The sequence below is a fragment of the Nicotiana sylvestris genome, chromosome 5 (genome assembly GCF_000393655.2).
Source record: "Nicotiana sylvestris chromosome 5, ASM39365v2, whole genome shotgun sequence".
Classification (NCBI taxonomy): Eukaryota; Viridiplantae; Streptophyta; class Magnoliopsida; order Solanales; family Solanaceae; genus Nicotiana; species Nicotiana sylvestris.
Genome location: NC_091061.1, coordinates 79,541,995 through 79,556,824, shown reverse-complemented (window position 1 = coordinate 79,556,824; position 14,830 = coordinate 79,541,995). Strand labels below are relative to the sequence as shown.

At 41.0% G+C, this 14,830-nt stretch overlaps 1 protein-coding gene across 1 annotated transcript; it reads right to left on the bottom strand.

The window, feature by feature from the left end:
* Window positions 1-11,259: 11,259 nt before the first annotated feature.
* On the bottom strand, window positions 11,260-13,402 carry LOC104215208 (aspartic proteinase PCS1). The gene has a single exon (XM_009764962.2). It carries the CDS (start codon window positions 13,020-13,022, stop codon window positions 11,718-11,720), a length of 1,305 nt encoding a protein of 434 aa, XP_009763264.1. The 5' UTR covers window positions 13,023-13,402; the 3' UTR covers window positions 11,260-11,717.
* Between the last annotated feature and the right edge of the window lie 1,428 nt (window positions 13,403-14,830).

Sequence of the window (14,830 nt, the reverse complement as noted above, 5' to 3'; positions counted from 1 at the left end):
GCTCATGCCGAGGATTCTACTCTTGAGGCGCAAATCCAGACTATTCGTGTGAACGATTCTGCTCGGGCGAAGATGATCGCAAGGCTTTCATCCGATCTTTCGAGGGTGAAAACCGAGGTGGTAAATGTCTGGACCGAGGTTGTGATGAGCAATAACAGGGCGGGACAGAAAGTGGCAGCCTATTGGAGGAGTGTTGCCGCTGCTAAAGCTAAGCTGAAGATGGCCTCGATCGCGCAAGCAATAGCAAGGAATATGTGAGGTGCAGATCCCGGAGGGAAATCCTTGAGGAGATTCATTCTAGGGGCTTCGATCTCTCGGGGGAGATCTATCAAGCCAAAGGAGAGGAGTATGATGCCAAGTTCCTTCTGTCTGATGCTGAGGATAGTGAGTAGGAGGCCACCGGGCCATAGTTGTTGAAAGGGGGAACGTCTATTCCCTGCCTTCTTCTTTGTGTATAGAGCTTTCATAATATGTCGTAGGTTGAGATTGTGCTTCACCGCCAATATGTAAAAATAAGAGGGGGAACCTCGAAATTTGTATATTCTGTACTCTTGTCTATCAAGATTTCAATCGGGTTGATTTGACCTTTGGATTGACAGAAATTTCCGAACATGCAATATGGCCCCGATGTTTATTAGGCCGGCGATAGTGGCTTTTATTTTTTGCCCTTAGGCTTGCATACTTTAATCGTCTTCGGGTTTAGTCTCTGAGTCGGGATCCGACTCGAGCTCACTTTACCCTCGAGTTTTATGTTTGCATGGGCTGGCAACAATGGCTCTTAAGCCTTGGGTCGGAGTGACCTTTTATGTATGTGGCCCTTAGGCATGTATAGTTAACTATTTTGGATCCGGTCTCCGAATCGGGTTACGACGCGAGCTTATTCAATCCTCAAGTTTTCAATTTTCAATCTGGCGATAGTGGCTCTTATGATGTTGGTCGTTGAGACCTTTTAGTGTGCGGCCCAGAGGCTCATTTGGCTGGCGATAATAGCTCTTACATTTTTGCCCGTGGGAATTTTGTTGGCTTTGTTTTACTCTTATTAAAGACTTTTTGAAATGATTTTGCCTGACCCGTTGTCAGTTTGGGAAGAACCTTAATTTCAAGTCATTAGCGGCGATGTTCGAGCACCTCAGAAGGTTTTTAGCTAGTAAGCTGAGTGGCTCGAAGCCTTGTGAATTGGAGCTGACATGGTCGAAGCTCATTTGCCTATTGAGGGAAGCCTGTTTTAACCGGTTCTTTTCGAAGTATATTCGAAGTAATGGCTTGCGATTTTGTTAGCGACAGTCGGCCATAGCGTTAATTTGGTTGGTGCAGTCGTTTTGACCGTAGTCATATGTGTTTGGCCAGAGCCATTTTTTATCCTGAGTGATAGTTTAGGCGTCTACACCGAGGGTATCCCTTTCGGTATTCTTACAAATGTGACGTAGAGCCTAAACTTCGGGATTGAGTTTTATGCTTGTAGTAAGGTCTTACAAAATTTCCATACTTGTTGAGGTCTTACAATTTTTCATGCCTGTTGAGGTCTTACAATTTTGTCATGCCTTTTAAGGTCTTACAGTTTTTGTTGCTATGTGAAATAGATCTGGTTATACCGAGTTTGCCCGCTCGGGGTCTTACAGTTTTGGGTTTTCTACTGTACGGCGATTGGCGATAGTCTCCGAGTCATCGAGCTTGCTTAGGCTCGAAGGCCGTTATTCATGAGCTTGGAGTTACCTTGTTGGGGCCTTATGAGCCCGTAGTTCCGACCCTGGGGTAGTGCGGGTGCTTAATTGTTAACGCTAAGTCTTCGAGTATTTGGGGATGCATTTGGTGGAGGGACCCCTGCCATGAGCATGCTAAAATTTCCTTTTTTTGGAGTACGAGATGCTGGAAGATATTATTTATTACTTGGTGTAAATACATGATGTTTCGTTGTTGTGAGCTCGGCCCGCACGGGCACGGCTCCTTGGACCATTTGGTCCGGTACATCATTTCCTATTGGAGCCTCGTTCATCATTTCTCGGAGTGGGGCTGATTGCAAATAAAGTCCCGTAGGCTCATTGAATCCTTCTTGGGAAGTGTGTGGGTGTTGCCTCGTTAAAAATCTCTGTCGGTAAAAACCCGTTTCGGGATAAAAAATTGATCAAAGGAAAAGAGTGCAATAAACGCTTTGAAACCTCAGGGTCTTCGAGCCGGAGTGGCATCTCGATTGCCTTGGTCACTGGCCTGCGCAAGAGTTATCATGAAGTAGAAGATAGAAAGAGGGAGAGGTTATTATACCTTGGTGGCGATGGCGCTTTCGAGTTCTGGCGCTTGTTTGGCGGTTGCTAGGCGGTCCTCTATTTGAATGCATCTGGGGCGACCATAAAAAATCGTGTGGACGATATGTTGGGGCTCGTCTACTTTGTTCCTTTTGGTTGTTTCTCTTTCTCAGGATTGGTTTTTAGCCCGGTTGCTGAAAAATTCCCGAAGGTGCCCGTTATCGAGCAATTGGGCCACTTCCTCTCGGAGCTGCCTGCAATTCTCGGTTCGGTGCCCGTGCGAGTTTTGAAACTTGCAAATCAAATTGTATTTCTTTTGGGAAGGATCCAAGTGTACTGGTTTGGGCCATCTGGCGTCCCTGATTTTGCTAATGGCAAACACGATGTCCAACACATCGACGTTGAAGTTGTACTCTGATAGGCGGGGCGCCCCTGTTGGCCCTACGTACCCGACAAAGCCACCTCTGTTGAGAGGTCCCCAAGAGTTCTGTTCTTGGTTTACTAATCGGTCGTAACGGGGCGGATTACGCTTTGGAGCATTTCTTCTATCATCGGGGTATGGCTGGTACCTCTCTTCATTTGATCTTGGCTCCTTCGTCAAGAGCCTGCTCGGGTATACTGAGCCCGAAGGGGCTCCTAACTGGTTGTCCTCGACCCTGATCTTTGACTGGTATCGGTTGTGGATGTCCGACCAGGTTACGGCGGGATACTCGATCAGATTTTCTTTCAGCTGCCTTGATTCCACCGAGCTTCGTTCATCCAGGACTTGAGTAAAGGCCTGAACTGCCCAGTCATAAAATACCGGGGGTAGCTCCATTCGTTCTGTCTAAAAACGAGACACGAATTCTTGTAGCATTTCGTTCTCCCTCTGCTTAGTCTTGAATACGTCGGACTGCCCTGTTGCTACCTTGATGGCACTGGCGTGTGCCCTTACGAAGGAGTCCGCTAGTATGGGGAATAAATCTATAGAGTTGGCAGCTAGGTTGTGGTACCACATCATGGCCCCCTTCGAGAGCGTTTCTCCAAATTTCTTCAGTAGGACTGACTCGATCTCATCGTTTTTTATGTCGTTGCCCTTCATCGCGCACGTATAGGCAGTGACATGTTTGTTGGGATCGGAGGTCCCATTGTATTTTGGGAGTTCTGGCATTCTGAACTTCTTTAGAATGGGTTTCGGAGCTGCTTCCTCTGGGAACGGTCGTTGCACGAACTTCCTCGAATCTACACCTTTTAGGACTGGGGATGCGCTCAGGATTTGGTCAACTCTGAAGTTATAAGTTTCGACCTTCTTATTATTGGCTACTATCATTTTTTCTCCCGACTCGATCCTTTTGGTGAGATCCTCCACCATATTCATGATGGTAGGATCTGCTACCGATCCGTCGTTGCTTGACTTCTCCGGTACCCGTTCGGCTGGGGGAGTAGTTTCTGGCGCCACTGTGCTGGGAATCTTCGTATGGCTTTGTAACTGAGCGATGGCCAACTTCTGTGCCTGCAACATTTCAAAAATATCGCAAAGAATAACTTCATGTGCTTCCCGAGCTGGGGGTTTTTGGGCTTCCAATTGGTCGCCATGTTGTATGCTTCCGTCGGTGTGTGAGGTTTCGCCGACCTGTTGTGCGTCCTGTGAATCCGCGTCTGCCAGAATCGGTCCGGACGTGTTATCGGGATTCTATGGTTGCGTTCCGGCAGTCGGAACAGCCACGCTGTTTTCCCCGTGGTTTTTGAGGTTGTCGTTCTCGACTCTGTTTACCGAACCAGACATTTTGACCTAAAATCAAAAATCTCAAGCAAGAAAAAACGTGAAAGATAACTTGTGTTTGTGTAATGAAACTAGCAAGAAAATAATCACTATTATTTTTTGCCTCACGGTGGGCACCAAACTGTTTACCATGAAAATGGTAACAACAATTAAATTTGTAAATAGGATTCTAAAAATATGTGATCTATTTTTATGCTAGTTGTTAGAGCAGTTGATGCTAAGAGTATGAAGTTTAATGAAGAGATACAAGATAAAACGGGGCATTAATTAAACTTAGGGGCTTGCCGCCCGAGCCTCGGACTGGTCGATGAAGGAGCCTCGGGGCAGATATCCGGCTCGATCTCGAGCTATCGGGGGTAGTCGGGGTTGGTATAACAGTTGAGATATGATCAAACAAGGCTCTTTATGGCCAATACCAAGCAATGATGAAGAACAAGTATAGAAGCAATAAACGCTAAGAGTGGCCTCGAGCTAGTAGGAATGAGCAAGTTAGAGAGAAGAAAGAGAGAGAGAGATATTATTGATCTTCTGGAGAATAGTTGGAGCAACATCAGCCCCTTACAAAGTGGTATGGATTCCCTTTATATAGAAGAGGGAATACAATATAGTACAGAGTGCATTAAATGTAAAGGTACGAATATGGAACGGCTAGGCTCTACTGATGATGGTTGCTCACCTCGGGGATTGACCACCCTCGGAACCTTTGCTGGGTCACGGGAGAACCTCAGGGGAGGGAGTTCGATCGTAGTCCTACAGCCTCTAGGTACTGATATGACTTCCCGAATGCACCTTAGTGGCGAGAAATAGACTCCTCCAATTTCACCATATACAAATGAAGTTGGCTAAACTTCCTGGGTCAACCAAAACACGCTTAATCTTGAAATCTATAACATTAAGAGAGATTACCAAGGCATCGTTATGCGTCAAAAGACGTCCATCATAGTCTTCCTCTGTGAAGGTGATGTCATCTTCGGCGACCTCCGGAAGTCTCTTGCAGTGGGTCACTAATACCTTTATTTTCTTAGCTGCCCAGAAGGTTACACTATTGTTTTTATTTTCTCCAAATATTATGTTGATAGTCAACCGAGGAGGGTTTTCTCCTTTCTTCGAGGGTTCTGCATTGTCCTAGTTGCAGCCATAATTGTTCTTGGCTTGGTCACTCAATAACTCTCTGAGATGGCCATTCTTCTACAACGTTGCCACCTCCTCGCACAGATACCGGCAGTCCCCAGTTCTATGGCCATTAGTCCCATGATATTCACACCATAAGTTAGGATCCCTCTGGCTGGGATCAAATTTGATTGGATTTGGTAATCATGCTTCTTTGATATTCCTCATCACCGATACCAACCTCCACCACACTGATGTTGAAATTGTAATTTGACAACCTGGGATATGTAGAATCCCGGGTCCTCGCTACCTCTTTTTCTTGTAACGATCTGTTGTTCTAGCCACTGTTAGTTCTTCTATCTAGAGTGAACTTATCCGAGGACCAAAACCCTTTGCTTCCACATTTCTCGGCTCTCTCATAAGGCAAAAAATGGCCTTTCGAAGATCATCGATCTGCATCAAAATCACCTTGAACTTGTCCTGGTTCTTGTCTCGGTCCCGCCCCTTGGTTGATGTCGGGAACCCAAACTGGTCATCTTCTATCCTTATCTTCGACTCATAGTGGGTATGAATATCCACCCATGTGGTCACCTGGAACTCGACCAAGCTATCCTTCAGCTTTTGGGAGGCATCTGAGCTCCTCGGATTCAAGCCCTTTGTGAATGCCTCCACTACCTACTTGTGTAGTACGGCCGGTAGCAGCATCCTCTCTTTCTAAAATCTGATTATGAACTTCTATAGTAATTCGAGCTCACCCTATGCGATCCTGAATATGTCTGCCTTACTAGCCGAGATCTTTCTGGCCCCAGTATGGGCCTTAATGAACGAATCAGCGATCATTTCAAAAGAATCTATTGAGTTCTCAGACAAGAGAGAATACCACATCAAGGCCCCCTTCATGAGGGTTTCTCCAAACTTTTTCAGCAGGACTGACTCGATCTCATTTCGAGCCAAATTGTTCCCTTTCATCGCCGTTGTATAAGTTATGATATGCTCATGAGGATCTGAAGTCTCATCCTATTTTGGTATGTCCATCATTTTGGAACCATTTCAGAATTAACTTCGATCCCGCGTCAGACTTAAACGGCAACTAGGTGCACTACTTTGAATCTCAGTCCTTCAAAACTGGTGGTGAACCTAAAATCTAGTCCATTCGGACGCAAAACTCATTCGCATTCTGATCCATCCACTCGTTTATCTCTCTCATGAATCTCATGAATTCAATTTTGAAGGGATCACTACTGTTGTCGTTACCGGATCCGATGTTGGGGTCCCCTCCCTCCTCCTCCCCCCCCCCCCCACCGTCAAAACCGACCTCGCCTCTCGGGGTGTTGTTATCAACTCTTTCAGCCGTCTGATTTGCAAAAATGTCGGGAGGAACCGGGCACCATATGTTTGCATTGTTTGAAGCACCTTATAATGCCTGCTTTAATTCAGTCATGACCTGGTCTTGCCTAGACAGATGGCCCGTGATGGCTTTTTGTTGTTCTCTCAAGATCCTTACTATTTTAGCAATGTATTCATCTTCAGCATCATCGGGAGTTTGCTCCCGTACGTGTCGGTGGTACTGTCTGCCATGGACTGGAGTTACCACATCACCCTCGTTGCGGGTGTCACTGATTGAATCTTCATGTTCAGGTAGATATTCATGTGCCTCAACGTTGCATGCGATGATGATATGTTAGCTGCCATTTTCAATTTTTTGCTAAGAAACAAAGAATAAAACGAGTTAGTAATAAACACAAGGGTCAACTCAATTACGCAACTGTCTAAGCCCTACAGTGGGTACCAAACTGTATACCCTTAAAATGATATCGTTGAATTATTTACGTGGTTTATAGACAAGCGAACTGATTTGATCAAAAAATGATAGATAAACTAGACTAAAAATAAGACTTAGCTTTAAAATCAGAGGAAATAGAATGCATGATTTCTGGAGCGATGCCTCCAAGGACAGATATAGGAACAATATGTAAGAGCAAGTAAAATTATCTTATTGAGCTTGAGAATAGAATGTAGCAGAAGTTATGCCAAGAATTTCGTGTGCTTACAATAGCTGTGGAAATTACTATTTATAGCTACACCTAAAAAAATAAGATCCTAGGATCAAGCCCTCTTAAATTACAATAAAAGGGTCATTGATGAATGTGTAACTGCAGTCTATAAATGCAAATATTCTCTGCAATGGCAATATTCTGCATTGAATTCCATCTGATGGAAAGCATTGGACTCGTTCGCATTGATTGTGCTCCCTTCGAGGTCCATCCAATGCTAACTGCAGTTGTTGTTCCGGTTCTTGGTTAATACTCAATTTGTCTTCCGCCTGTCCCTGGTTCCACGTGTTACCCTATCATTCGATCATTTAATATAAACCAATATTACCCTATACAGTGAGGATGACGGGTGAGGAGGAAGCTGTGAACTTTTTAGATATAGCTATAATTCGCCAAATTTTTATATTAAAATGTCAAATTAGGCTAAATTATGTAAATAACAATAAGTTGAGTTATTTTTGCCATTTGAAGGGTCGAATGGCCGCCAAATTTACTAGTTTTTCTCATATTGCGTCCTTGTTTTCGTGAGAACTAAAAAAAAGGCACAAATAAATACTACTTACCAACAATTACTCATTAAGCCATGCTACCAAAATAGACACAAAAATTGCCAATAATATTCAACATTAAAAAAATATAAGCAAGAAAAGGTTTTTTTTCAATGGATATGGTTGGAGTCTGTTGAAAAGTTATAGATAAGGTAATATAAAAAAATGAGGGAGATTGAAGATGATTTGAACTGATCTGGAGTTAAAATTGTTATCTATGACACAAAATATCCTAAAAATCTAGGCAAATAATATTTTTTTTTGCAATGAGTATGGTTGGAATTTATTGAAAACACATAGATAAGGCAATATATAAAAGTTAAGGTAGATTGAAGGTGGTATTGACTGCATTGGAGTCAATGACTTAGTCAAGAAACTGATCTTAGGATACCATCAAAAGAAAAAAGTGGATACTACTTTGATTCCAATTTAGGTGGTGAAGATCGCCTTCAAAAGCACCCAAATCCGAGCTCTCCATCTAAAAATGTGAATAAAATAACCCAACTCTCGCTAATAAAGCTTCTTCCCAGGCACCTTTGCATCTGCAAAGATATTAGCCGCTTCTGCGGACTCCACCAAACTCCCAACCAAGTCGCCATTCACTTCCGCGATCTGATTCCCACTCATGCGGATGCGTAGATGCGCCCATCTATCTGTTTTTGCAGTCTTCCTCATCCAGCCTTGCTTCGCTTTTGTGCCCATGTGACCGCACCTGTGCCCATTACCCTGCAAGTACAACCACACCAGATCCAGCAAAGACCAGCCATCACACATGAATGAAAAATGATCTGAAACACGTCAGCATCTCATCCGAACCCCTCAGGACCTCGTCCAAACATACCAACAAGTCTTAAAATATGACACGGACCTACTCGAGGCCTCAAATCAGATATAACAACATCCAAACAACAAATCGAACATCGAATCAAACTAAATAAACTTTTGAACTTTTAACTTCCAAAACTCGTGTCGAACCATATCGAATCAACCCGTAATGAACTCAGATTTTATACACAAGCCCCAAATAATATAACAAAGTTATTCCAATTTCCAGAACAAGAATCCGAACCCGATATCATTGAAGTCAATTTCCGGTCAAACTTATGAACATTCCAAATCTTCAAATTTTCAACTTTCGTTAAATAGTGCTGAAACCTTCTAGAAATATCCAAATATAAATCCGGGCATATACCCAAGTCTAAAATCACCATCCGAACCTAACGGAACTATCAAATCTCTGATCCGAAGTCAAATACACAAAAGTCGAACTTGGCTAGCTCTTCCAACTTAAAGCTTCCTAGTTGAAAATCATTCTTTCAAATCAATTCTGAAACACCTGAACCAAAATTGACGATTCACAGAAGTCATAATATGTCATATGAAGCTACTCAAGACTTCAAACAGTTGAATGGAATTCAAATGCTCAAAATAACCGCTTGGGTCATTACAAATAGGCAATCACACATTATATGGGCAAAAATGCAGTAGTTGATGTCTACAGAATGAGCGTAGCAAGATCCATATATTATATATGGTAGGAGAGAAATCTTAGGATCTTTTAAGCTAAGAGTATAAATTTAGCAGTATTAATCGGAGCTATTGTACAAATGATACATCGTAGAGGAGGAATGAAGCAGAAATTAGCAAGAAGATTGCAAGAATTAGATTACTATCTGTGTGCTTAACTGATGTATCCTAGTATAAGATCTTTTTTTGATAGATAATGAAGGTCAGTAAAGATTACACACCTAGGACTGTATGTCCAGTGTGTGTTCTCTTTTTATTATGTTTTATAAATAATATTTGGTAAATAAAATCTTTACTTGCCAAAAAAAAAACAAGACAGGATAGGTTCTTTTAGCCCAAAGAGCGCAAATTAGCCCCGGAGCTTGAATATTGTTTCCCGATCATAGATCCACGGATCACATACTGTATCTCAGCATGGCCTTTTGCATCTAAAAGCATCCTTCCTTCTCAATGCTCGGACATCCAACCAATGCATTCTTTTCGATCTTGTACTCTATATTGATTTTGGAGATTAGAGCAGAAGAACTCTATAACGACGGAGAGGGATATCGCCTCGAATCCATATGATTTCTCTTCTTCTCTGAAGAAGATAGAAAGGTATGACGTCGGAGAATTACGCTTTTTCTCCCGTCTCAGCTTCACATATAGAAGGAGTGCAAGAGCATAGCACGCAAGCTTTATGCTTTTTCCCAACTTTTCCTCTAATAAAAGATTAGCTCGTATTCTCTCTTTGTGTCTAAGAATTCCAGGGGAAAACGAAGGACAGATACTATTTTACAAGAGCTTTAAGAAGAGTGAATTGAATTAGTCGTGGATAGCTAAACTGCAGGGATTATTATTGTTGAGCCGGGTGAGCTAGGTAGTTCATAAATTTACACCTAAAATTTATAGTCTTCTTAATATATCTTTAATAGATGTTTATGTTGATGTATTTTTTATATTTCTATGCAGTTACTTTATACATCTCAAAGGGCATAGTTCTTAGAGAAAGACATATTCTTCTATAAAGCATTATACTTTTATAACTTTGCCGTTCGCAGTCCTCTAGTTATAATAGCGTAAAATTACAATTACATAATCCCCTACCTAATTTATTTTGGTGATATTTGACTGGATATAAAGTTTAAAAATAAAATAAAAATTTTTAATATTTATAATCTAAAATTATGATGTATAAAATTTTATAGTTGTAATATCATATTAAGTATAAAATGAGAAGTTTAAAACTAAACTATTATTAAATATAAAAAAATATTATTTATTTTGGAATTGACTAATAAGAAAAAACTACTCACGTAAATTGTGAGTAATTATTTTGTTGGTAAATCAACCGATTTGTGAGGAGGAAGGTTGACCATTTTATTCCAAAACAAAATTGGGGAAAATCCTTTGACAGCCGACTCATATGACAAATTGACAATACCTTCGTGTAAACGCCGTTCCATATGGCGGCCGTGCCAACTGACCTTTGAAGTCAACACTTTCAACAACTCTCCAAAAATTTGTCTCATCCTTTTTTTCTCTATTCTTTTCGATTGCAGTATAAACGGGGTTCATACACACTTTGTTCAAATACTTCTATGTTTTAATTTATGTGAATTTATTTAATTGGGTACAAAATTTAAGAAAAATTGAAAAAATTTGAAATTTGTAATCTTAAACAAGTCAAAAAGAGGCTCAGAATATTTGTATGGTTATAAAAGCTTCTCATTAATGATAGAGTTGTAAGTTTAAGCAAAATTATTTCCAACAACAACAACTCAGTATAATCCCACTTAGTGGGGTCTGGGGAGGGTAGTGTGTACGCAGACCTTACCCCTACTCTGGGATAGAGAGGTTATTTCCAAATAGACCCCCGACATCATTTCCTCCAAGAACTTCTCACCTTGCTCTTGGGAAGACTCGAACTCACAACATCTTGGTCATTCTTTTAAGCAAAATTATTTTTAAATTTAAAAAAGAATCATTCTTTTTTAAAAGACTAAAAAAGAAATAGGTTTATGCGATTACAATGTTTGTCCATTGAGAGTTTACTCATCATTGAAATAAAAGAAAGACAATAGAGTGATATGACCACGAAAAAGAAAAATCAACCACCCATATCAGGCCAGCTGCTGCACGAGAAGAAGCCAAAGAAAAGTTAGTAGAATATTACCAGTACTATAAACGTAATGGTGCCCACAAATTGAGAACAAAAAAATCTTTTCACAGTTCCCAATTTCCACAGCTTTGGCTGTGCCTTCTTCCATCAAACAAAAGAACAAACTTGCCATGACCATTCAATGGCCCATCCGGGAAACAGCTAAACCGTGGATTGTACATAGTCCTACCACGCTTGCTTATTTACAAATACAAATTTGAAAAACTTAACTAGCAAGAGACAGAGAAACAAAAAAGTATGGTTCACCAAGATAGCTAGACTCTATAAAAATAAGTGGTTCACCAAGATAGCTAGACTCTATAAAAATAAGATTAATTAAAGGCCTAGTCCTAATTTTTTACTTGCCAATTCGCAACTAACTTCAGCTAATCCAACTCTAGAGTTTGCCAAGTCAAATTCCATCCAGAAATTTTGCTGGTGATGATGTCCAATGATAGAGGCCTCTATACCTAGTAAGTCCGAATTTCCAAAGGTAAAACAGTAAACTTGATTGCTACCTCTTGTTACCCCTACTAATTTATGGAGTAGTTTTTCCCCAGTGACACTCATTTCCACACCTCGAAACATCAAAGTTACTGCTGGCAATGGGGGTAAATTCGTACGAGTCGACTCCACTAGGTAACACAAGTCCATTGTCCCTTGGAACACGAAATTTGGGTCGTTCAAGTTTCTTAAGATGCCTTTGGTTTGCTTCATGTACTCATTTTTCAATGCTGTGTAAGCCGGGCCAAGTAGGAAAGTGAATTGGGTACCTGAGTCAACCATGGTTTGACCCGCTCCGGTATGATCCGGTACGAAAACGGATTTGGGTAAGTTTAAAACCGTACCCGCAACTTTGATTCCTTCCAACTGGACTGTATAAGCCACCCGGTCAAAATAGGGTAACGGAGTTGACATTTGAACCAACGGAGTGTATTTCCGGGGTCTGAGCCATGGCAAATTTGCTTCTCCAAATAGGAGAACGCCGTTAGAGTCACGACCCGAAATACAGTAAGAGAATTTCGGATAACCCATTTGGGAAGCAAAAGATAAAGCTCCACGGTTCATTCCTATCAACCCGGTAGTCTTGGAGTCTTCATCCGGGCTTGAACTTGAACCCGCATCCATGCACCCGAACACCATCCCGGGTAAATTCGAATTGTCGATATGGAAAGTCTCCGCAGCAAGATTACCTTCAACCGAAGAAGCATCGGCATAGGATAGCGTAGCATGGCAGAGCTTATTCGGGTCGCAAGAAACGGGTAGCGTGAAATCCCGGGTTTTTGTCCTGCATATGGTGGACAAACATGGGATGGCAGAGTAGGAAGAAGAAATTAGGGGGTTGAACGTGGAGGGTGTGCTTGGAGTCTTCTTGCAATGAAGCCAAGAAAGTTCACTCCCTGTATCGAGGACCATGGTAACTTGTTGTGGAGGCGATCCAACAGATAGAGAGACTGTAAGGGAAACATTATGGTGGAAAGCAACTTTATTAGGTGGTTTAGGGATGGAGTAGGATGATATTTTCATGGCTCTGAGGGGAAGAATAATTGACTGCTGTAATTGCTTTATAGACAAACAAGGAATTGATTGCATGAAAGTACAGAACATAAGGAGAAGAAGTAGAAGATTTACAGAGTCCATAGAAATGGATAAAAAGAGTTAATCTTGTTATAAGCTACTGTTCATGGAGCAGGGGAAGAAATGGGAGGGATGTTTAGGGGTTTTTATGTTTGAATGCTTGAGGCTCTTTCTTTTACGTGGAGAAGTCTGAAATATCAATGAAAAGACCACTCAACACTCATCTCTGAATTCTGGAACTGTGTTTTCTTTTGTAGTTGTTGAGTCTGTGGGGCTCGTACAATAGTGGCCGAAAACTGGCATATATATACACGGAGATGCATATTTACAGCTTTAAGAATCATTGTATGAAGAGAAGTCAGCACCCTTATATTCAAGAGATTTTGGCGAAGTGCAGTTTTCTTTTTTTTTTTTCGTTCTTGAAATTAATTTCAATATTATGGTGGCCCATGTAAAGGGGATAAAATATTTTGGAGAATCATGTTTTTTTTTTAACTTTGGAAAATCATACATTCTCTTTTTTAATTTACGTGAATATATTTTCTTTTTTGGTTCATTTAAAAAAGAATAAATCTTTTCTAAATATAGAGGCAATTTAGCTTAAACTTACAATTATACATTTAATAAAAAAATTTTATAACCACATAAATACTCTTGGGCTCTTTTTTATTTGTTTAGAATCACAAATTTCAATAAAAATTATTTTTTCCTAAACTCTATGTTCAGTCAAACAAGTTCACAAAAATTAAAAGTATTCAACGTTTTAAATTTGGACAAACCAATCGTCAATCTTTCTTGCTTACTAAACTATATAGTGATATTCTGATATATAGTGATATTCTGATGTTGGGGTGTTGGTTATCCCGCTGAGGTAATGAATCTATATTCTGCAATTGCATTTACCTTATACATTAGGGGTCGTCTGGTGTGAAGTACTAAGAAAGATAATCATGGAATAGCATTCAATGAGAGATTCAGCATGGAAAGATAATCATGGAATAGCATTCTGCTTGTTAGTGTTGGTATCACAATGAGGAATATAAAGGAAACACGGTTCCCGAAGCCAATCCAATCAGATCCTAGCCAGAAGGATCTCAGTTTATGGTGTGAAAATACCGTGGGACTGACAGCCATAGAACTAGGGACTGTCGTCATCTTCGCACAGAGGTGCCGATATTATTGAAGAATGGTCATCTCAATGAGTTCTTAAGTGACAGAGCCAAAAAAAATTATGACAGAAGCCGAGATAATGTGCCTTCGAATGTAGTAGAAGGGTCGCCTTGGATGACTATCAATATGATTTTCGGAGGAAGTGAAGTCAATGGTGTAATCTTTTCAGCAGTAAGATATCAATGACCCGCAACAAGAGGCTCCGGGAAGTAGAGGAAGATGATATCACCTTCACGAAGGAGGACGTTGACGAACTTCTTCTACCACACAATGACGGTTTGGTAATCTCTCTTAATGTTTTAGATTTCAAAACTAAGTGTGTTTTAATTGACCTAGGAAGCTCAGCCGACATCATCCAACGGAGAGTGCTAGAACAAGCAAAGTTGATCGGGAGCATCATCCCAGGGACAAAACTTTTAGTTGGCTTTAACTTGATAAGTGTGACAACCCGAGGGGAGATGTTGCTGCCCACGCACACCAAATGAGTAACCAATACCACTCTATTCGGAAGGTCGTGGATACACGAGATAAAAGTTGTACCCTCAACACATCACCAGTTATTAAAATTATCAATGTCGGAAGGAATCAAGCAAACAACAAGGGAAAAAAGTCCAACAAATAGCAATTACAGGAACCGATGCCTTCTCCTTTTTCAAAGAACACGATAAAGGCGGGGGTCATCGGAACCCCATCAGGTTCCG